Source organism: Lissotriton helveticus, chromosome 12, assembly GCF_964261635.1.
Source record: "Lissotriton helveticus chromosome 12, aLisHel1.1, whole genome shotgun sequence".
Taxonomy (NCBI): domain Eukaryota; kingdom Metazoa; phylum Chordata; class Amphibia; order Caudata; family Salamandridae; genus Lissotriton; species Lissotriton helveticus.
Genome location: NC_136073.1, coordinates 253,057,388 through 253,082,229, shown reverse-complemented (window position 1 = coordinate 253,082,229; position 24,842 = coordinate 253,057,388). Strand labels below are relative to the sequence as shown.

Genomic DNA, 24,842 nt, shown 5'->3' with positions numbered 1-24,842 from the left:
TACCTGATCGATGCTGCTTTCATCTTGAACTTCACTACCCCTTAATCGTAGTGGTGAAGCTTCCACGAATGCCGTCATCAGGATTGGTAGCCTTTGAGGGCAGCACAAAGCGTGAGCCTTGATTGGACTCAACAATGTTTCTGCATCCATTGGCGCATCCGATTCTAGCGTCAGACAGGTGTCTAACACGCATTCTTCTCCGCATAGCAGGCACCTTAATACAGGTAAAACACATCGTTGCCACATTGGTCGAAATGATAGAAACCAAGTCATGTTCAGGTCTCTAAGCCGGGATAGTCCCAGGATTTTTGATATCCGGTCCCGGTATCCAATGGCTAGGATTGTTTCTTCCCTTGTCGCAGGTGTTTTGTCTGTGACATGGTTTGCCATAACGAAAAATAAGGACTAGGAATAGGATTCCTGCAATCAGTCCTAAAATGAGGGGAAGTCCGCCAAAAATCAAATGGACGAAATCTGGAAAAATACCCAGTATGGCTCTGAATGGTGTTAATGCCATTGAAAATACTGTCTTAAATACCTTTGAGACCCCATTGGTATCAGAAATATTTAAGATTTCGTTCAGGATTTCTGCGAAATGTATGGGGGAATTAGTTGATAACAAAGAATGTATCTCTGCAGTCGTCCTTGCGACTTGGAGATCATACGTTTCTTTTGATGACGTGAGCCTGGTCGGCGTCTGAAGAAGCACTGTTTTCATTCTGCTTAAAGTATCTATTCGAATAGAAGTAATTTTCAAGTTGGGCCATGCCCTTGCCTCCCTGTCTGGAAAGGAGCTGGGGAACAATGAGTGTCCACAGCACTTGACCTTCGCAGTCGTAGTTACGAGATAAGGAGTCCCGGGCATAAGACTACAACATCTGCGATCTACAATTAGAATGTAACTCCCATTATAGAGTCTTTGAAAGAATGGTTCTATCTCTGTTGCAGGTGCGCCTAGCTGGTGACATGAAAGGTTATTTGAGTTCCCTTCACAGGCTCCATGCAAACTAATTCCGTTACACAGAAGTGTGCCGCTTAGTGACATCGCACAATTATTGCCACCAAGAAACACTTTCTGTCCTTTATTACTGACACATGCATGTGAATAGGGCAGGTTCCATGTTGTTTTAATGTACCCCTTTCCCAATTTCTCGTACATGCCAGCCTGTATATATTTTTGGCAGTATTGAAACCTGAAGGTTGAAATTGGAATATTAATTATCCCATGTATTATCCATTCACTGACAGGTCGTTCTGACATTGTCACTGGTAATCTCTCAAGTTTCTCAATGCTCAGGATTGTATAATCAGCACCCTTTTGTGCCATACTGATTTGTCTATCAGTAAGGTTAAAGATTTGGAATAGTGACGTTGTGTTGATTAAACGCCAAGGCACATAGCCTGAACGCAGATTTTGTAACGTCCAGCCAAGCTGTACAATAGAACGCAATTGAGACTGACCGTGTTATAACACGAGTAAGTCCTGCGATAATATGTCGATTGCTGAAGACACAATGCTGTCCAAAGAAAAAATTCTGGAGGACAGAGTCATTAACCCATTGTCCACTACAGAAAGTGATTTTTCCAAATTAATACGGTCAATTTCCCGTATTCTCTCTGCTGTTTCAATTTGAGTAACCTTCCAGGCCTCGTTGTATGCTGCATATACAGAGGCTGCTATGAAACGTTTTTGACGCCGTTTGCGCGGTCCCATAATGAAATCACGCAAGTCAGCACCATCAGTAAGTAAAGATAGGTGTTGCTTAATTTCTGCCAGTGTGGAAGTTTGTAGCCATTGAAGGCATAATTTGCCCACACTGTAGGTGGTGATTATCCCTGGGTGTTGTCTTTGGGGATATCTAGGGTCTGGCCTGGTCATTTTGAACCCCTGTGTTTTGTTCAGGAATCTGTCTTGACAGTTATTAGTATCTGTGGGCCAGATCAACCACTGTTTCCAATCAGGATGTGTTCTGTTTTGGTTTAATACATAGTTTACGTCTATCTCCTCATCTGTAGAGCTATTGCTGTTCATTGTTGGTTTTGGAATAGACGGTTTATTTAAGTCTTTGATTTTGGCTAAGCCAAGACAGGTAGTTTGTTGAACAGTGTCATTTAAAAATATAATTTGTTCTGGGATCATGCAGGCTCTAAACAAAGATTCTATACCCTGTACTTGCCATTCTTTTGTGCCCCAAACAATTTTCAATTCAACATTTTTGTCCCAATAATCAAAACCAAAAGTATTCATTTGTTCAAAGAATGAGTCTGAATATATCAATTTCGTGTTTGTTATCATGGTCTTTGTCCCTGTCTTATTTGACAATTTGAAATAAAATGTTTCAGCATTACTTATGTTAAAACCTGAAAAGTATGAATATTTGTCGTAAACGGTTCTTGAGCTTCCTTTTGGAGGGGTTGCACAATGTTCCCATTGATTATAATTTAAAACATTTCTAGGTTGTGCAGATCTATGTAAAAAATGGTTACCATAGTGGTTGTAGCAATACATACTATCATAATTTGTAGAACCCTGCAAATAATCATGTTTGGTAAATTTAGTAGACATTACTAAGTCAGACATCATATTATTTATACTTTCGAAGTCCCAATCATCAGCAAATGAGCTTGGTTTTACAAAGTCACTCAATGAGATCTTAATTTGGTGTGGATATTTCAGGATTTCAACCGGACCATAGATTTCGTAGTCAGTGTTGTCCCATGCTACCCCACCCGGTATAGGATTGGCTGTGAAGTTGACTGAAGAAAGTTCTCTTTTCTCGACGTGTGAAGATGTGTGTGGTTTGAGGATCAAGTTGATTTTCTGACTTGCTGTGTCCATTTTAGCATATTTTCCCTCAATGAAGCGTCCCAAAGTTAGTACCATGATGAGCCAAAGTATGAGGATAAATGCACCAAAACCCACCCAAAATTCAATCCATGGAGAGATCAGATATGTTTCTTTCAGTTGTTTCAAAAGTTCTTTAGCTTTATCTTTAAAGGTTTTTGATGATGGCTGTGTCTTTGATTCACTGAAGGCTTCAGAGGAATCATCGAAGTTTATGAAGTAGTCGGATGCAGTTCTGTCAATTGTTCCAATTGTTTCAGCATTACTGTTTCTTGCATTTTCACTTGGTACTTCATTGTAGATTGGTGTGTCTCTGCTAAAAGTATTTATTTGGGTTTTCAGAGGTCTAAGTTCCATTGCATTGTTGCATAGTCCTTGTTGTTCTTCTGTAGGCATTTCAAATGTGATTAGCCTCTTAGTTAGGACCTCTGTATTGGTAGCAAACCTTGGTGTTCTGCTACTTATTGGGAGTCCACTTGGCCTACTATTTGTTATAGGCCACATGATTGTGGTTTTACCAGGTCGATGGATACAACTCGGTTCTCCTTTTTACCAGCAAGCGGCGGTAGTACAACTGATCTTGTCCCGTTGACAGACAGGAACTGCTTTTCTGTAAGAAGGCCCAAATTCCTTCTTTACCGCGATCTTTTCTCTGACTAGATCCCCGACTTTTGGAATCCAGACAGGTCTTGCTGGGACAGGTGGTGGTTCTTCAGTGGTTGTTGGCTGCTGTTTCAACTTTATGTTGCTCAGGTCTTTTCTTGTTTTGTTTAAGTCCTGCAAAATAGCCAAACGGTCTTTGATATCAAAGCTTTTTTCTTTCACCACTGAAGTCTGACTATCAAGGTCAGAGATCAACCAGGGGTGGGGAATTCCTATCTCCCGACGCCCGAGACATCTAGATTTCTTAGGAGGGCAAGAGGTTTTAATTAGCATTTTGTCCAAAGGACAAGTAGACAGTTTTATAGTAATAAGATACACAGCTGTTCAACCCTGTAGGTCACAGCCAGTAAATAAGTTGCTCTGAGCAGTTTATTGGCAGTGAAAGGGTCAATGCAAAGCTGGGGCCTGCATTTTTATTTCCCCAGAGCAGAACAACAAAATGATAAAGCAGAGCTCAAAGTTGGAGCCAGCTCAATAAGCTTGTGTGGCTTCCAGGCCCTCCCCGGGTCCTTTAATTTTCTTCAAGCATGAGACACACATCGGGCTTCTGCAGCTCCAGTACACGCAGCAATGGCATGTAAGAAGCTGCTTTTTGTGCCTCTTGGCCTCTTGCTCTGACTTGAACTGTATGACCCCTGCCTTGTATTCTCTGCTCCACTCCTGGGCCTCATAGGGCTCCAATATCCCTGCTCATCTTCAACTCAATTTGATTTCCCTTCTCATGCACCCCCTCCTTGGCAATTTGTGTTTCCTGTACACCTTATGTTACACCGGGTGCCTGAACCACTCCACCCTCCGCTGCACTCTCTGACATCCCTGTTCTGCTCCCCTGGGCCTCTCATATCTTACTTCATCGAGGGCTTACATTAAAGCTCATTAGTTTCCCCATGGGCTTTCATGCAGGCCAAAGGCCACCCCTAATTCTGTACTTGCACTAGGCCTCTCATCTCACTTCGTGCCTGCACCAGGGGCATTGTTAACACACCGATGTACCAACTACAGCAGCTGTAGAGTTTTTGATGGGCCTCTTCAGTCTGCAGGTCCGCAGACAAAGGCCCATAATGGACTTGAAAGGGTGGGTGGGAGAGTGAGTGAAAGGGTGGATGAATAGATGCATGGATGAATAGTGAAATGGTGGATGGATAGATGCATGTATGAATAAGTGAACGGGTGGATGTACAGATGCATGGATAAATACATGCAAGAGTGGATGATAGATGCATACAGTAATGAGTGAATGGATAGATGCATGTATGAATCAGTAAAAGGGTGGATATATAAATGCATGGATGAATACGTGCAAGAGTGGATGATAGATGCATAAATTAATGAGTGAAAGGGTGAATGGATAGATGCATGGATGAATAAGTGAAAGGCTGGACGGATAGTTGGATGAATGAGTGGAGTGAAAGGGTGGATGTTTAGATGCATAAATGAATGAATGAATGAGTGAAAGGGTTGATGGATAGGTGCATGTATGAAAGAGTGGATGGATAGATGCATGTATGAACAAGTGAAAGGGTGGATGTATAGATGCATGGACGAATATGTGCAAGAGTGGATGATAGATGCATACATTAATGAGTGAAAGGGTGAATGGATAGATGCATGTATGAATAAGTAAACAGGTGGATATATAAATGCATGGACGAATATGTGCAAGAGTGGATGATAGATGCATACATTAATGAGTGAAAGGGTGAATGGATAGATGCATGTATGAATAAGTAAACAGGTGGATATATAAATGCATGGATGAATACCTGCAAGAGTGGATGATGGATGCATAAATTAATGAGTGAAAGGGTGAATGGATAGATGGATGGATGAATAAGTGAAAGGCTGGATGGATAGTTGGATGAATGAGTGGAGTGAAAGGGTGGATGTTTAGATGTATAAATGAATGAATGAGTGAAAGGGTGGATGGATAGGTACATGGATGAAAGAGTGGATAGATAGATGCATGTATGAATAAGTGAAAGGGTGGATGTATAGATGCATGGATGAATACGTGCAAGAGTGGATGATAGATGCATACATTAATGAGTGAAAGGGTGAATGGATAGATGTATGGATGAATGAGTGAAAGGCTGGATGGATAGATGGATGAATGAATGAGTGTAGTGAAAGGGAAGATATATGGACGAATGAGTGAATGGATGTAAGGATTGATGTTTGAAAGAATGGTAGGATAAGTGCAAGGGTGAATGAAGGGATGGGTGAGTGGATGGATAGGTCGAAAGTGGATTGATGAGTGAAAGGATGGACAGCTTATTGAAAGGGTGGATTACGTGGTGAGAGTAGATGAATAGATGGCTGAGTGGGCGGGGATGGATGGGTGGGTGGCTGGGTGGAAGGGTTGATGGATGGGTGGACAGTTGAGTGTAAAGGTGGATGGAGGGATTAGTGAAAGGGTGGATCGATATATGAGCGAAACGGAAGATGTGCCGGTGAAAGGGTGGATGGGCGAGCGAAAGCATAAATGGAGGAAGTGAAAGGATAGGTGGATAGATGAGTGAAAAGGAGGATGGATGAACGAAAGGATGGATGAATAGGAGTTAAGAGGAGGATGTGTGGAGTGAAAGGATGGATGGATGAGCAAAAGGATGGATGAGTGAAAGGAAGGCTGGATTGATCAGTTGGATCGATAGGTTTGGAGATGGCAGGATAGCTTTGAACAGGGGCTTCATGAACACCATACTTTTCAGCTACAGTAGAGGTGGAGCTCTTGATGCGCCTCTTCTGTCTGCAGCTCGGCAGACAAAGATTCGTAATTAATGTGAAAGGATGAATGGATGTGTGGGTGAAAGGATGAGTGAGTGAAAGTGTGGCTGGCTAGATGGATGGATGGATGGATGAATGAATGAGTGACCGGGGTGGTGGATGGGTTACAGGGTTTAAGGATTAGAGAGCGAAAGGATGGATGAGTGTAAAGAATAAATGGATGGATGAGTGGAAGGATGGATTGATGGATGGGTTGAAGAGTGGGTGGAAGGATGAGTGAAAGGGAGGGTGGATAGATGATTGAAAGGGAGGGTGTATGGATGAGCAAAAGGATAGATGGATGGTTGAAATGGATAGGTTTGGAGATGGATGGGTAGGTTTGGAAATGGATGAGCGGATGGACTGACGGACAAACAGATTGGTGAAAGGCTAATGGATAAAAGAATGAATGGGTGCCAATGTAAAGGTGAAATGCTAGATATCAGTGTGTGAAAGGATGAATGGATAGATGCTCAGATGGAAGAGACAAGAGAGCTATTCTGGCGAGGATTCCAATGGATTTTTTGCTTGATTGGTGTCATAAGAACTTTGGATCAACGTGCTGGGTATTTTAATTTTCTGGTTACTCACTTGGCCTACACTATGCTCCTTTCTCTACCTTGGGATTATCAGGTAGGCGTGGTGCTATATGCCAGCGCGTTCTTACTAGACCGCTGGTATTTGGTCTCATAAAGGCCATATTGCCATAGAAATTCCTGGCACTGAACAAAACTACTTTGTAAAAGAGCACACAATGAAGCCAGCTCACAGATAGGAAGAGATAGCATTTTAATCAAAACACATGGTCTTGGTTAACTCAGATTTAATTAGGGGCTCAATTGTTAAAGTCACAAAGGGCACCCATGATATATGGCTTTGTATTCATGCGGATTTACGTTTTTCATGAACTCGCATGAATTTCCTTAACCACTTGGAGGCTAAGGCTATTTTTGATCTTCCATGTAATTTCCATTGAAATCAATGGAAACTCCATGACGAGTTACCCTTGTCATTAGCACTGAAGGGGTTAAGTAGGCCAGGAAACTTTAGTCCTAGAAAATATTTGTGAATTGCATCTTAGCAAGAGCAAATATGAATATGCCCCAGCGGAAATCTGTTGACTGTTTACAAGTTCACTTTTTCTCCAACCACATTTTTCCCAGCCATGGAAGAAACTTTACTTCTGCCATTGTCACGGGTAAATTGCCGACCTTTCTCAGTATGGGAAAAGATTAAAGAAGAGCTGGTGAAAAACTCCAAATTTCAAATCCTTCTATAGTAATAGCCTGACGTAACCAGAGAGGCTATTATCAGAGCTCTTCTATAAAGATATTGCAGCCATTATTTGACGGCGCACTACATGGCACCAAAGGGACAAGTGGATTTTGTTACAGGACATGTAGATTTATGAAGCTACTTGGCCCATGGACAAGTACATATTTCATAAAATTCCACACCCCTGTCAACATCCTAGTTCCAAATAATAATTCGTACGGACTGAATCCCTTCAGAGAATTTCTTGGCAAGTTATTTAGACTACGTTGGACACTTATTAGATGTTTGACCCACCCAGCTCCCGAACCTAATATCCTTTCCGTTATAGATTGCTTTATGCCTTGGTTTTTTCTTTACACCATCCCGTATCCCTCAGGAAGGAAGTGAGAAGATTCCCGCTGTGCTATGCTCATTTGGCCATGTTTCCCCTCAGGCTGGAGGGCTAGAGTGAAAACAATGGTCAAACGTAGCATGCTCTTAGCGTATATGCCATTTAGACTCGCAAATCTCTGTATAACAGTCCAGACGTCAGCCGAGTGCTGGTGATCTACATTATAAGTGGAAACTAGCCTGTATATGTTAATCGCAAGCCTTGCTTTTTACTGGTGATTTCTTCTGGAGTGAAACGACACGGTATTACACCGTTCCTCTCACCTCTGCGATTCCTGTTGCAGTTGGGGGCGTTTTTTACAAACACGGTATGATGCAGGCTCATGCCTGGCCACCAGTACCTTGATTGTAATTCTTCCAGAGAATCTTTTAGTTTGAGGTGTCTGAGACCCTCGCCCATATGTGCGTCTGCGATTAACAAGTTTCTCCTGTCCATGTTTGGAATCACTCTATCCCCCACTCCAGGGATTCGAGCAAAAGGGACGGAGTTTGCATCGATTATGTATGTATAATTGAGTGGATAGTTGATCGGTAGCGCTGAGCAGTCGCCTTTTGATGACGTTTTCACCGCCAGCACTGTTTCACCGTCAATGTATTTTAATGTACGCTTTTTTCGAACTACGGGAGCCGATTTAGTGGCTGCCGCTGTGGCTGTTTCAGCCAATGAATTCCCTGCAACGTGAACGCCATCACGTTGATGACTCAGTGTATGTATCAAGTGAGTCTTTGGTAGTTCTTTTTGTAAAAGAACTACTTGTTCCCAGAGCAGTTTCTGCTTTATTGTTGCATCTGTGTCATCTTTGTAACCGTTTTGAATCCATGTCTGCAAATCCTTGTTGTATGATTTGACGCAGTAATATGAATCGGACACTATAAGTGTCGGGAATTCGCGATCCGCATTATCTAGCGCCATTTTCAATGCTAATATTTCAGTTTGTTGTTCTGAATTAGTTTCTACTGAGTGTGTTTTTGTTAATAGAGGTCTTAGTTTACCTCCGCGCCACACTTCTTTTGTAATCTCACATGTGGGGTTGTATGCTTGTTCTCCCCAAACGGGGGGTTGAGCATGTCCGTTTGTATAGATTACACAAGCGTATTGTCGTAAGGGCAGAATGTCGATTGGCAGAGGGAACGTTCTTACATATTCTAGATTTTTTAACTCTTCTAGTTCTGGATCAAAGTAGTAGTATACTTTGTCCGTTGTAATTGAATTCACCCATTGTATCCATTCCGGATTCAATGTTGTTGTTGGTAAATTACATGGTGTTGTTAATGCCTCAAAGGCTGGTTCTGCTGTTCTGACTAGGATATGTCTACCGTCAGCTTTGTCTTTTTCTCTAGCTATTGCGGTTTGAACTGCATGAACAATGTTTTCTTTAATACTGAACTTCTTTTCAGCTTCTGTGTACAAGTGTGATTTGAATGCAATTGGTACCTTTTCTCCCTCATTAGAGGTCAGGTATGTGAATCCGCATCTTCCTGGGATGACTCGAATCACAAGATTGCGTGTGTTATCACGTGTTTCTAATTTTGTTTTAATTAACATGTCTGTTTGTAGGGATCTCAAAATTTCTGTGTGTATTTGAGTCCAATTTGTTCTTTTAAAATCTGGTTTTATCAGATCATAAAGGGGTTCGACCCTTTCTGCGTAATTTGCAATGTATGTTCTTCCGAAATTTAGGAAGCCTAGAATTGACTGTAGGTTTTTTAGTGTTCTAGGTGCTTGGAGTACGGCACATTTCTCTAGGAAATTGTCAGCCAGGCTTTTGCCTTCACTTGATAATTCATATCCTAAGAACAGGACTTTCAGATGGGCAATTCTAGATTTCTTAAAGTTGAATTTGTAACCCTCTGCTGCGAACTCAAGTATTATGGTGTTCACTCTCTTCAAGTGAGTATCCAAGTCATCATCTGTTAAGTAAATGTCGTCGACATAAGATAATGCTTCATCATCATATATTTGTAGTAATTCTGTTACTCTCGCTGAGAATACTCCCGGGCTGTTCTTGAACCCCTGGGCTAACCGACAGAATTGTTTTTGAGTGCCATTTATTGAGAACGCAGACAAATATCTGCTCTCTGGTGCTATGTTTTGACAAAAGAATCCATTAGAGATGTCTAATGTTGTTTTGTATTTTTTGCGCACTATGTTATTCATTAGTGCAGCACTGTGCGAGTTTTGCACTGCAAAAGTTTTGCAACATGAGTTAAGGTGTCGGTAATCCAAAACTAGACGATATGAATTGTCTGGTTTGGAGACCGGAAACAAAGGGTTGTTCATTTGTGAGGTGCAAGTTTCAATCACCCCCTGGTATTCTAGCTGATCTTGGATTTCTTTTACCTGTTTTTTAGCTTCTTGCTTAATTGGGTACTGCCTTTGTGCAGTAGGTTGTGATTTTAACTGGATTTTGTGAGGAGGAGAGTCCTCATCCCATCCTACGTGATTTTTATATAAAGCAGGAGCTTGAGCTACTGCCCACTTTCTAGCAAGTGTGTATTTTTTATGAATTGGGATATGATTTGAGAAGGCAGGCATAATTATTTCTTCGCCATGAGGGCAATCCCTGACAAACTCTGGTGGCCAGTCTTTTTCAGCTAGAAGGATGTCATAGCCCTTGGAGAGATTATCCCAAAATAGTCCCCTTATTTTTCTAGTCTTATCCCCCTCTATATGTAATGTTATTTCATATATTTTGTGAGGTTTGCTAACCCTGGTGTCTGCAGTTTCCACTTGAAGATATTCATTCGTGTCCACTGTCTCCAGATGAGTCATAAGGACTTTGCGAGCTATGCTCACTTCTGCTGCGCTGTCTAGCATCGTCTGAGCCCATTCTCCGTTTTTCAGTTGTGTCCTCAGTATTCTCGGCATTGTTAACTACCTTGATACTGGCTACCTTCTTTTTTGGAAATTGTAATTTCTTTTTTAGATGAGCAGGTTCCTTGTCTTTGGACTTGGCGTGCTCTCCTCTTTGTTCTGATTGTCCTCTTCTTTCCGATTTCTGCGAGGAAGTCTGAAAAGATTGAGAGGGACGTGTTTCAATGTCTTGATATCTATCAGGCTTCTTTATATTATCCCTATTTCTAAGGTTATATCTTTTCCCAGAGGGGTCACTTTGGGGTGACCTGTGTCTTTGGTTCGGAGATTTTTCTCTTCGCCGAGGAGATCTTCCTCTGGACTGGAATTTCTTTTCTTTAGGATTGGATTGTTTGTTTCCATCCCAGCTCTTTTTCTGTGATGTTGAATTATTATTAAAAAATATTTTTTCTGGACTTTCAATCAGTTGTGGTTTTACTGGTATTCCACCTAAACTATCCCTACCTAGTTCCTCATAGGATTTTTCTATGATTCTGGCAATTTCAGCTGGTTGGTCTGCTATATCTGTCTCTTTTAACCTCTGGCGGATCGCCACCTTTGCTGCTTCTCCCTTGATGTTGGCTAATAATATAGCAGAGACCTGCTTGAAGTCTTTCAGTAATTTCATACCAAGAGTTAAAGCGGGTTCTGGACCATATTCGTCTTGAATTTGTTTTAGCACATCTGGTATTACCGAGATGGATGGAACACCGTGCGTTTTTGTGTAAATGGAAGCAAAGACTGTACCCCAAGTGTCACAGTCCTCTATGTGTGGTGCGATTCCCATTGGAAGACAGATAGTCAGAATCCTGTGTTTTTCTAACGGGGTGGTGTCTGGAAACACCGCCTCTATTTGGGTGATTTTTTGTGCCGACCAGAATGGTATTTGTTCCCGTTTAGCCGGTACTTTACCTAGGCAGGACTGTATGTTCTGTGGTGTAATTTTATTTGTGTTCCCCTGGTGAGGAGTCAGCTGTGGAATTTTAATTGCTGGTTGAATTGTTGAAGTCCGCATCACATACTGGACTAATTGTCTATGTATTTTTATTAATTGTTTTAGCTGTGTTAAAAGCTCTGCTGCAGACATCCCGTCGATGTCTGGATGTGGTGTGTATCCGGCTAGGACCGGCCACGTTGCTCCTGGTCTACCTAAAGGACCGAGCCTGGTGATGTGATTGTTATGTTTTAGGGCGCCATCAAATTAGAGCAGGTGCTCTTGAAATTTGAGTGGTACTTCCACCTCCTCGAAAGGAGTGTATATTTCAGGAGGTTCCTCTATTTTGTAATAGTGGAAGTACTTTGTTACAGGATTTGCTGCTGGAAAATGTATCCATGAATAGTATACCTCTGTCTGCCGATATTCGTGTGCCTCAATTACGAATATGACTGTGCCACCTCTAGGTGTCAGTCCATTTTCTATAAGTTTTATGGTTATAGATTTCCTTTTGATGACCGGGATGAGTATTATATCCGGGTCTGCTTCCTGCATAGTAGCATCAGCTTCTGCGAGTTCAGTTGCTATTCTAACTGCCTCTCTTTCATCACCGCTGTCTACCATTTTTCCGACAGGAAGGTTATTCTGTTTGTTTGCAGATCAGGTTTCTTATGGAAACAAAGATTAGATGCACAATATTTTGGAACAGTGTATCCTTCAACGTTGACTAAACCAAGAACCATACATAGGAGTTCCCTCCTGCGAGGTTTTGGAGGATATTACCTTTCACCCACTCCAGACGTCTTTGGAGTATTGTGGGGCCAAGGGGTCTGAGTGAGAAAGCACGACTGAGTTACTCTAAATGTCTTACGTTAGTTTTATCGCCCTTTCCAAACGCATTGGGCGCCATGTAGTGTAGTTCCTATCATCCCAATAGGCTCTGCGCATTGGAATAATACCTTCAATAGTATAGGCCTAGACCAGACGTTAACTAGGTCTACTACTGTCGATATTAGACTTAAAGTTTTGGGTTTGCCAGCTTAGCTCAGAGTTCACTAGAAACTTTCTCGAATGTTCAGGAAGGAATTAACTTCCTTGATTAGACAAGAAGGGATTTAGTTTCTGACAACCATAGAACATGACAACTTTGCTCTCCCCTAATCAAGAGTATATCTCGAGAGTCGTGTGAACAAAAGGCAATTTATTTTACTCAGTCAGTACGTGCATTCTTAGTCTCATCAGATTGTAGAGAAATGGAAGAGACGGGCGTGTTCAATAAAAAGGTGTTATTTATTGATCAGTCTCTTTTCTCATACAAGAGAAATGGATCGATATTATTGCAATACTTATGGTTAAGTAAAGTGCATACATTAAAAGCAGAAGTATAAAATAATACTGTAAAAACATTGATATGGTTTCTAAGCCATATGAAGGTTTAAAATGATTAAAATAGATATATACACATATACATTTGACTAAACGTACTCAACTGGTGTTTCTAAATACGCCTACCCCGTGTACCTGACCTAAGCCTAATGTGTGGGCGGGAATAGAAAGTTACAGTTTAAGTTAAGTTTGTTTTGCCAAGTGACTGACTAAAGAATTCTCTGTGAGGGGTTATTCAGTTCTGTACCTGGAAGTTAGGATGAATGAGGGATGGTATCTCTCTCTCTGGTCTCGATATTCCAGGCTGCCTGCGAGGGCTACCCGGAAGCGCCGGTGCTGGATCTCTCGGCAGGAGAAAGCAGCGCGTCTCGTTCTCAGCGCGTCAGGAAGGCGGGGCTGCGCCAGCGGGGTCTGCTCTGCTCTGGGCTTCGGCAAGTATGGCTGCTCCGTCTCCACCGCGTGTGTTTGCATAGGGCAATATCGGTAATATTTATACCTTTAAGGTGCCGAGATTGACGTAAGGATGGACATAGATACGTCAATAAGGATGTCATACGACCTGGTCGTTAGCACATTCCTTTGCTGAAGTTCTCGGTGAAATCAAAACAATGGCCGCAGGGTTTTTCCCAGGTCTGTCATAGGTTTGATTTGAGAACTCCGTATGCCTTATCAGGGGCTGGAGGAATATCGCTTGTCTAATTAGATCGCAAGCGTTATGACCTAATCAGATAACACGTTCCTGTGCCGTAGTGTGGCTTCGTCAGATAACGGTATCTGCATCATGGGGGTTTGCTGCCTCATGGGCTGACTGCTAGTTAACTTGTTGGTTTGTTAACCAGAATAGGGTCAGGAATAGGGGGATCGATTCAGAACCTATAGGAATACATCACAGGATTAGCAGTTGCTTAACCAGTTGATGGTGGTGGAGTGACCTTTGAAGGGGTGCTACACCTCACTCAGACAGCACCGGTCAGATCCAACTGAGAAAAATCTAGAGAAATATCCTGTATTTCCCAACCAGTGGTTAGCCAACCAATTCAATAAGGGGCTGGAACGCCAAGGTTCCAGCCCTAAACGGGAGACAAACTCCCAGCAGTGTGGTTGCAAGCTGGAAAAGAAGGGCCAGAATGGTCCCCGTTGCACCAGGTTGGTAAAGAAGCCTAAGGGGAACTAGGTTTACAGTCAGAGGCCCAAAGAGAAGGGAGGAAGGTGTCCCCTAGTCGGCTAATCTGGTGACATGCTTAAAGTGCCACAGGTAAGAGTAACTATATAGTTTAGAACACTCACTAGGCAGCGAGCTATCCTTGGAAATTGGTACCAGAGGAGGCCATGAACATCTGAGGAAGAGACACATTATCTCAAGCACATTCACCCAAATACCAAGGAGTTTTGTCAGTGACATGGATCTCAAAAGCAGGTTACTGTCCTGAGGTATCCCAGGGACTGTGGTTGAGAGAATGTTTCTCAAACTGAGAATATTCTCACAGGTACCATTGGCAATGGAACTCTATTGGCTCCCCTTGGCAGCCCGAACCCTCTTTAATACCAGCTGCATCATTTACTAAGCCATTAGGACCAGCACCCCGCTTATCTTGCAGACAAGCTCACCATTTTTGGTGGTTCTCGTCACACCTGTAGCCAGGTCAACACCACAATGCAGACTATGAATTGTACAAGGTAAAAACAAGGCAGTAGGCCTTTTCCATCCCTCCACCCAGGATAATGAACAGCATTACAATATCCATTAGGACGCCCAAATGCTGTTCCAATTCAAGAAAGAAACTACGATGCACCTCTGTAAAGTACACTACATCACAAAACATTAACTGTCCATAAGCCAGCTTTTGCTCCCATCACTCGCTGACTTAATACGCCATGTACAGCACTCTGCTGCCTTTTAGTTAAGTTGACGCTATTGAAACACCACATAAATACATAACAATTTGAGTTCAGATCCACAAACACTTTGAACATGTTTCCACACCCAACAAGGATGAAATGAGTCAGGGTTTGCTTTTGCTCCCATCTAGAGGAGACTTGGCCTAGCAGTTCAGGTTGTATTGGTGCTATTAGAGTAGCAGGAAGCTCAATTTGTATATGTCTGGTCTCTGACTGGAGTGGCCTAGAGAGAAAGAAAGGATGAACTGGAAAGGGTCGCAGGTAAATACCAGTTATCAAGGCTATTTCAAACATCTACCCATCATTTCTTTGTTTTCCTCCATTCAAAGAATGTGTTTTGGGCAGTAAGGCCTAGTGTCCATTTTGGTTTTACCATAAGATCACAGAGAGGGTGGTGGGTTGAAATCTCCAGCGTTCTGGGTCCAGAGAACACAGGGGTAATCGAAAAAGTTTAATTCTTTAGGGGAGAAGAGCTATGTTTTATAAGACATGTTTCCTGCACTAAGGAAATGAAAACATGCATGGTATTCTGTAACCATAGCACAGGGATGTATAAGCATTTGCAGTTATGTTTATGTTTCATAATTAAGAACTTTGAGAGCTAGGCAGGGTCTTCCATATTTGGAAATCTTATCCTGGAGGAATTATTGGTCTTGTTCATGGTACAGTGTGTGTGCATTGTAAAGGGTGTTTAATTAGGTCTCAGGAGCAATGAGCAGCCAGGGTATAGATCACAGGGAAATGGGTTCTCTTAGATGGACATAATGGAGGAGCCCAGTTGCAGCTAATTAGACTATTTTAAGTCCTCCAACAAGGCAGGTTAGGAAGATTAGCACATTTGAATGAAGACTCCAGGACAGCGTCTGTTATTTTCCCTGCAAATGGCATCAACAAAAGGTTGCAGTGCTAAAATCCCCATCTTCGCAGCATCCAGGAACAGACAGACTTGATTTTGAAAAACAATTTTTTTAACACAGTCTTGGCATTTTAATGGGAGATAGCCAATTTTTACTATTTTGCTTTCAATCTCCTTCCAGTTTGTGATGGAAAAAGGGTATGAAACCAGTGGTGGGTCTCGGAAATCTATACAGGTCTGAAAACTAGACATAATTCTGAATTGAGCAAGGGGTCATTTGTGTAGATCCTTCATGTTTTTCAATAAAAAGTAACAGTTGAAATAAAACAGATTTAAAATTGAGTTGAAAAAAACAATAATTTGTGTCTACGTTTTCATCTGTAACTTCTTCTTAGTATGGCAGATTTTTGAAAACAGTATACCATTACATTCTCTGGACCTTTCTGGTTGCAGGGATATATAGGGCTGATAGGTTCTCCAAGAACCTGACGTACCCAGAGCCAACAACCAAGCTGCACCTTACAATGGTTTTTCACTGTGTACAGACTATACAGCAAATCATATGGTACATTATGAAGAATGAAGGAAAACTCTGTACTTCTAAAAGGAACACCATATACTGAGCTTAGGAGCAGTGGTTATTGGTACATCTCTGAATTTATGGGTAGCCATACAGGCATGTGTTTCAGACAACCTTTTGTAAAATGTGTTCTGTGTTACACCCTTGCTTACATTTGAAAGGCACAAATGCAGAGATATTCAATTGATAATAACAAATGCTCTACAATTCTGTATTCCCACATGTCTCTCGATAACAATGGTACCCCACTTGTGTGACTGGGCCTTGCGCTTGCAACACAAAATACTCCAAAACGTGACCTAGGAGACATCATATTTTACCCAGCAGAATGCATGTTTTTTTACAAGGTGTCTAGCTGTGGATTTTGGGCCCCAGCTCAGCGGGCACCTGGGAAAACCTACCAAACCAGCAAATCTTTGAAAACTAAACACCTGGTGGAGTGCAGGGGGGGGGGGTGATTTGCATTGCTCTTACCAGTTTTTTTTTTGGTTTTTTTAACTTTTACAAAAAATCCCCTGCAAATTTCAAATTTTGCCTAAAAAAATGTTCTTGCATTTCTCTTTTGCCAAAAATTATGGACTCTGCAGGCAGTCACAATTTTCCTACCACACAGTGCCCCCCCCCCAAAAAAAATGAGGCCTCACTCATGTGGTTAGGCTAAGTGCCCATGATATGAAAGGGCGGCAAATGCAATGTAGACACTTCACATTTTTCCATTGAAAAACTGTGGTTTTTTGCAATGTGGGTAGGTGTAGAACTGGGGGCACCGCTCAGCCAACATCTAGAGAAACCTACCAAAACAGTACATATCTGAAAACTAGACGCCCGGGGGAATATAGGGTGGGGTGACTTGCATGGCTCTCACCAGGTTTTTGTTCCCAGAATCCCAAGCAAAATTTAAACTTTGCCTAAAAAACATATTTTCCTTGAATTTCTTTTAGAAAACGTCCTGGAATCTGCATGTAGTCTCAAATTTCCTACCACTCAGTGTTCCCCCAGGTCTCCCAATAAAAATGCTACCTCACTTGAGTGGGCGGGCCAAGTGCCTGCACCAGAGAAGGGCCCAAAACGTATTGTGGAGACATCAAAATGATCACAAACTAACCTGGTTTCGCAAGGAGGCACCTGTGTATTTGGCCCGAGCTCGGCGGCCATCTAGGGAAGCTACCAACCCCCGACATTTCTGAAAAGTAGACACCCAGGGGAGTCCAGGGTAGTATGGCTTGCGTGGATTACCCAACGTTATCTTACCTAGAGTCCCCGGCAAACGTCAGATTTAGTTAAAACTCTACATTTTCCTCACATTTCTGTGTGGAAAGTTGTGGGATGACCAGGCCGTCAAAGATTTCCTACCACCCAGCATTCACCCAGCTCTCCTGATAAGAATGCTACCGTAGGGAACGATAGGTGGTAGAAATGTTGTGGATCCCTGAACATTGCTGTAGTTCACGTCATAGAAATGCAAGGAAAATTTGTGTTATTATTCAACGTTTCACTTTTGCAGGTTATTCTGGTTAAGAAAACATTGTGGGATCCATGGAAGCCACACCTCCCTGGACTCCCCCAGTGTAATCGCCTAGTCCCTCAGGATCGGGTACCTGTGTACACCACCCCGACGCTATCGATCATACCACAACAGAGAATAGACTTGTAGGGCTACTGTAACCGGCTTTATTTCGCACTGTATTGCCAGATGGAATATAAGCACAATGAGGTATAAAGCGAAACAAATACCCCGCGGAGTTTCAATGGTTCTGGTCCAACCGTCCTCTGCACGAATGCCGGTCCCGGCATTCACCAACAGAGGGCACCGTGCTAAGCAGTGGCCGACAATGCCACTCGATTAATGAACTGGGTATGGTGGTGTTCCTCAGTTCGTCCTCCGCATTTGTGTCGGTCCCGACACACTCCAAATGAGGGCAATGCACGAGGTGTGCGGCTGTTCGAGGTAACCTATGGGCTGTGGCTTTAGGAACCCATGAAACCGGGTGAGGCGTACTAATGCGCTCGATGCCCTCGAGCGTGGACTGCGGCAAAGTATAGGAAGGGGCAGCGTCCCTCTCGCTCACTCTCGCTCGATAACCCTCGAGCGGGGACTGAGGCAAAAGTACAGAAAGGGTCTCAGCGTCCCTCACGCTCGATAACCCTCGAGCGGGGACTGAGGCAAAGTACTGGAAAAGGTCTCAGCGTCCCTCGCACTCGATAACCCTCGAGCGGGGACTGAGGCAAAAGTACAGAAAGGGTCTCAGCGTCCCTCACGCTCGATAACCCTCGAGCGGGGACTGAGGCAAAGTACAGGAAGGTTCTCAGCGTCCCTCGCGCTCGACAACCCTCGAGCGGGGACTGGGGCAAAGTACAAGAAAGTTCTCAGCGTCCCTCGTGCTCGACAACCCTCGAACGGGGACTGGGGCAAAGTACAAGAAAGTTCTCAGCGTCCCTCGCGCTCGATATCTCTCGAGCGGGGACTGGGGCAAGGCACAGGAAAGGTCTCACCTTCTGTGCAGTCCAGGCTAAGTGTTCTGCCGCTACAAACACTGAATATCCGACGCCGGGTCTTGCTACGGAGGTCCGTTTTATGACGGCGCTTGCTCCGCGCGGTGCCCCCCTGGGAATTGTAGTCCTCGGTGTGGCGGTTCTGGGAGTTGTAGTTCCGTGAACGGATCGCTCCTCTTATGTATCAAGGACTTGCCGTTGTGTGTCCTAACACCCAGGTATCTAGCTTTTAGCAATGTGCTGGTTTTTTTGGTTTCCCTAGATGGACGCCGAGCCTGGGACCAAAAGCGCAAGTGTCCCCCTTGAAAAAAACAGGTTGTTTTGTGATAGATAACTTAGATGTCCCCATAATACGTTTTGGGCCCTTCCTAGTCGCGAGCACTTGGCCCACCCACACAAGCGAGGTAGTATTTTTATCGGGAAACCTGGGGAACCGATGTGTGATAAAAAAAAAAAAGGTGTCAGCCCGGTCCTCCCACAACTGTCCCACACAGAAATGTGAGGAAAAAATATGTTTTTTATCACTGAATCAAATTTACAAGGGCTTCTGGGTAATTAAACCTTGTGGGATCCACACAAAGCATACCACATATTATTCCGTTATTGACCAGTTTCCAAAACGATGTGTGGTCAGAAGGAGTTCACTACAGAGAGCATGCACTGATGATAAAAAGCAAAAAAACATGGAAACATTACTAGACACCCCTCCACTAGTCAATCACAGGCATACTAGTTGGATTTGGCATGAGGGTAAATAAATAGTTTGTTAAAAAAAAAACTATATTCACCAATGACTTTATGATATCAAATCCGCAAACGTAATTGGTAATAATTTCAACATCATATTAGAGAACCACTGACTTACAGCTCGTGAGCTGTAAAGCCACAGCAAGTCTCCAACCGCTTTGTATTCCATTCACACAACCTTTCATGTATTACACACAGAAAACCATTCACACTACCATCTGCGGGCCCAACATAATACAACCCCTACATTTACCAACAGCGCCATTCAAGAGCCCATCACTCACCTATACCAACAGGGCTAACACACCAATCACATTACCAAGCACCCAAACATGAGACGACTGACAAACACACCTCAAGCAAATCAATACATATACTGGCTAGCAGCTACCAGCACAACGCCAGTCTACACACACACCGCCAGCCTATGCGCCAGTATACACACACAAGCAATCCACACACGCGTGGTAGCAAGACCACACATGCGTGGTGGCCATTCCACACGCGCCCAGCAACAGGCTGCCCGCGGCCGCCCACCCGGTGCCAGGTCGCCCGCCCAGTGCCAGACCATCTACCCAGTGTCAGGCCATGCACCAAGCCAACCGAGTCCACGCCAGGCCCCGCACAGCCGCCCACCCAGCACCAGGCCGTACGCAGCCGCCCAGCCAGCACTAGGCCGCCCGCCAAGCACCAGGCCACCCGCCAAGCGCCAGTCAACACACAACACCAGCCAAGTGCCAGTCCACGGATATTGCCTGCCAAGTGACAGTCCATACACACTGCCAGCCAAGCACCATTCCAGCACACTGCCAGCCAAGCACCAGTCCACGCACACCAAAGAAACACACACCACCAGCCAAACACCAGAATACCAAAGAAATTGAGCATACTTGCAGAGAAGACAATATATTTTATGTTATGTGCCCCAAATTTCCCCAAATTACCCAAATAGTGTTACATTAATCCAAAATAACGAGCCTTCGCAACTACATATGTGACCGATCACCATTTAGCTCAAGATTGATATCTGTATGTGAAAGCGTCCATGCAACGTAGATTGCAGACAAGCTGGAGAATCTGAATGTACGCATAAAAAAAACCCGCGACACATCTAATATGTTCGTTTTGCGTGTAAATTAACAACAACAGAATAGACAAAACTAAATCACAACCCTAAAAAAACGTTGCTTTACAGCCAAACATAAGATAGGTTGCCATTTAGTTTCAAACAATTTATGTAAGCGAAAGCACCAAGTTGAGAAGGCAGCCAAACAGACAGAATGTCACGTGTCAAGCTTTTATTTATAATATAATTAGTAATAATGTGGTATAAGAAAGCACACATGCTACTTGTAAAAAACGGCTTCTCACTGGGGCTTGGGTTTGCATGTTGCCACTGGAGGACCCTACTTGCGGGCGGCGAGAGGCGCCCGAGCAGCAACGGTGGCTGCAGCGCCTCCTAGCCCATGGCTCGCCGGGCCTGCTCATACTGGAGGAGCCTGCTTATGTGCAGGTAGAGGTGGCTAAGCAGCAGTGTATGGGGGAATGTAAGAAATGCCTCTGTTTGTAATGGTGCCTGGACAGGAGGTGTGTGCGTGTTGCAGGAGACCACGAGTCATGTGATGTTATCACCGCACTGCGGCTGTTGATTCCCCTTGGTGTAAGTTTGTTTGTGCAGAGTGGGAAGTGTGTTGCTCTCGTGGCTTGCAAACGACCTCAGTAAAGCTTCCAAAATAAGAATGCTCCGAAAGTATTTTAAATACCATGAAGAATAAGAGCACGTGCAACAGGGCAGTCTGTATAGGAGGTTCCAAAAGTTCAAAAGGAGGAATTAGTAAGCTGTTTCACCTCACACAAGCTGGAATTGTGCATAAACATCATTACTGTAAAATACTGTTGTATCTTGAAGTATACTCATCTCTTTTTGATGAATCCCATTGGTTAAAATCAGTAAATCATGGGGGGATTACCACAAGATACGGATACAAAATAATTTCCAGGTATTACATAATTCCAGCAGAATGCAGGGTTTGAAACCACTGTAGAAAGGATCTTAAGTGTACAATGCAAAATCAAAAGATTGTTTTTCAATACTACTATTGCATGCCCTATTGGAATGCTCACTCACTTAAGACATATGTTTTGCCTTCTAACCCTGCTTCTGGAATTCAATTGACATGCTTATGCCCAGCAGGCAAAATGCACAAAGCATGCATGCATCCATCTTGTGTGCTAAAAATATATACTAACCGTGTTTGCGGTGCATGACAAGTAGCCATCCACAGCGCGAAATGTGCTTGATACATGGTATTCGACCCTGCCCTCTGCCACAAAACTATGCTTGTAGTACCTACACACTCGGGACAAGAAGCTCTCTCCGTGGCGCTTTTAACACAAGGAGCTTGGTCGCAGAACTACGTCAAAGTTTTAAAAAACTGAGAGGAAACAGTAGCTTTCAGTCAGAACCAACAGTACCCAAGAGCACGTAATGATCACTTCTTAGACATGCTAAAACGCAGATAACTTTCTCAGAGTCTAGAGCAGTAAATTTACCTAAACGCTGGTTTGATTTTAGCTGTCCCCATGCAGCTACACTCCCACTAGGCATTTTGCCCGTCCCAGTTTCATTACCAAACAACAAACACTGCTCTGCATCCCACTTTACGTGACGGACACCTTCCTGTAGCAAACTACCCTGTTTCAACACAGCCTTCACACATTCTGCCCTGCACATTTTTTTACCTACTCTTCTATATGCAATGTCATGTGCAACACACCCCATACGCCGAAATCGAGTTTCAGTCCTCTGATTCTTCAAGCATTCACATGGAAGCACTGCAAATATGAGATACAGGGATAGCTGCAGATATTTCCAAAACAGCTAGCAATATTGCAGGCCTCTCCATTTTAATGCTATTGCAAGTCATACTAGCTACATTTCTCTCCTCTTTAGTCTAAGGCCTGGAAGCATTCCCGGATAATTTGAGGATTGGTTAAACAAGAACCAAATAAGGGTCTTTCGTCAAATTTTCAGACTTCCAAATTCCACTAGGGAATCTCAGATATGACTAGAATTTGGCCTTATAGAACAAACATTGGCACAGAGGACCACATTATTGAAATTCTGGCTTAAACTAAATAAGGCTGAAGCTGGGAGCCTTACATTTCCTCTGGGTAAAGACTGATTTAATTTACCAGTATCGCCTTGGCTGGAGGCCATTCAGAAGTCTTTGGAATATCTTCAAATTAACTATCCATGGGACTTGAATAGCTCGTATGGGGCCATCATATTTCTTTTCGTGAAAATCTTGTCAGTAAAAAAAAGAACTTCTGGCCCTGCAAATAAAAGCTCATAATCAACATGCAGCCGCAAACGATGTCGAGTTGAAGCCTCAATCCTATTTATCACTAAGAGACTACAATTTAAGGTTTCTAAGACTACGAATGGGTCTATTCGATGTAGGGGAAGTTGCTAAAAGATGGAAACACGCTAACACGATGACAGCTCTTGCAGTTTTGTATCCATTTCCGAAGGAATCCTTGGTCCATGTCCTGGGTCCTTGTTTTGAGTGGGAGAGCCAATTCTGGTTAAAGACTTTATTCACTGAATGTCCACATCTGTCATAAGGCAATCGCACACTATTTCTAGGGCAATGACTGTAGCGAATTGTCCGCTTTGTGAAGTTCATGGACAAGGTAGCTGTAAGGTCTGACTGACAGAGAGCCCTTGAAGTACTTCATTGTGCACTATAAGTACTAATTTTGAACCATGCACTAGGCACTCTATATCTAAGCCCACCTAGACCAAGTGCTCGTGATGCAAACAGTTTTTGCTATTTTCCTGACATATTAGTAAAATGGGCATCGTGCTCTATATCCTTTTAAGATGTGACCGAGTTTAACTTTCTCTTTTAAGATTGCCTGCGCAGTAAGTCTTGTATACATGAAATAAATATATATTTAAAATATTTGAATGTTTTTTTTTTAACTAGCAGATAGGATGTATATACCTGTCATACACTGCCCTGCAGAACAATCTTTATTACACACCAGATACACTGACATGTCTGCGAGCCAAATGCTACTTCGTCCTTAAACGCTGCACAGCCCATATTCCACCCCACTGCACATAGCCCTGAGCATGATTTACCAGATGATGTCTTGTCACTGGGATACTCGGTTTTCAGTACTGGCCTTTTTATGATAAATCAGTAAATTCTGACAACTGTGCATTTGGTTCCGTTTAATTAAACCAATTTGATAAACGAACTCGACACCTACTTGTAAAACGAAGATATAGGACTGTGTCGAGGAGACATTGAGTGGTTTGGTAGCTCTACACACTGCCTACAACAAACTTTTCCCTGCACATCGCGAGCTTTGCCATGCTTTCATAATGTTTACACTGTATGTCGCTACCCCGCTCCGCCACTGTACATGTTCCCGATTGCAACTTTAGAGTCTCCGTCACTCACCAGCCGGAGTCACCAGGAAGCCCAGCACCTCGGTGACAAGGGCTAGATTCAAACCCCCTTCCATCCCCGCGCCTGCTTCACACAAGCAGAGCAGAAGCACTGCGCTAGGCAGTGTTGACGAGTTACGTCAAATTAATGCGTCGATCAACCGGTTGTCACTGCGCGCCATCTTGGGTGTGGCGTTCTGCGGAGACAGTGGGACAGCAGTTAGATATCTATGCATTCATTGAGGGAACCTGCCGCCATGTTGGTTGTGGCATAAAGGGAACATCTGTGAGTTTTATCACTCCGTGCGTCAAGGCGTCCGGATTAATGTTGTGGTGAACTAGTTAAACTGTGTTTATAGGGGCGATGTAGAACAGAATGAAAGCAAACGCTGGGTTAAAGCAGCGCTGACAGCTTTTGTCCCCATTCTTTCGAAATTAGTACTATGCTGCCTTAGTACGTAAAAAAGTGAAATATATACATTTGCTTTGGTATTTATTATATGTTAATTTTTCAAAAGCTTTAAAGTAAATCATCATTGTGTACTGGATTTAACCAAGGGAGACATATGGTATTTTTTTTCAGTAAAGCTCTGTTTTCTTTTAGCTTTATGTAACGCAGGGCATTAAAGCGCTATACATGGTCTGGATTACAATACTCTTTTTGGGGTATGGGGAGATGTGCTCTACACTACACT

The 24,842-nt window shown here is 43.2% G+C and overlaps 1 protein-coding gene across 3 annotated transcripts in view; it reads right to left on the bottom strand.

Annotated features, from left to right (window-relative positions):
* The window catches only part of TANGO6 (transport and golgi organization 6 homolog), a 591,842-nt gene extending 567,575 nt beyond the window's left edge, over positions 1–24,267 (bottom strand). For all 3 annotated transcript variants that reach the window (XM_078668284.1, XM_078668285.1, XM_078668287.1), the window contains exon 1: positions 24,161–24,267. In XM_078668284.1, the coding sequence (XP_078524410.1) occupies positions 24,161–24,224 (64 nt within the window). In that variant the 5' untranslated portion in view covers positions 24,225–24,267. The remainder of the gene's footprint in view (positions 1–24,160) is intronic.
* Positions 24,268–24,842: the final 575 nt, after the last annotated feature.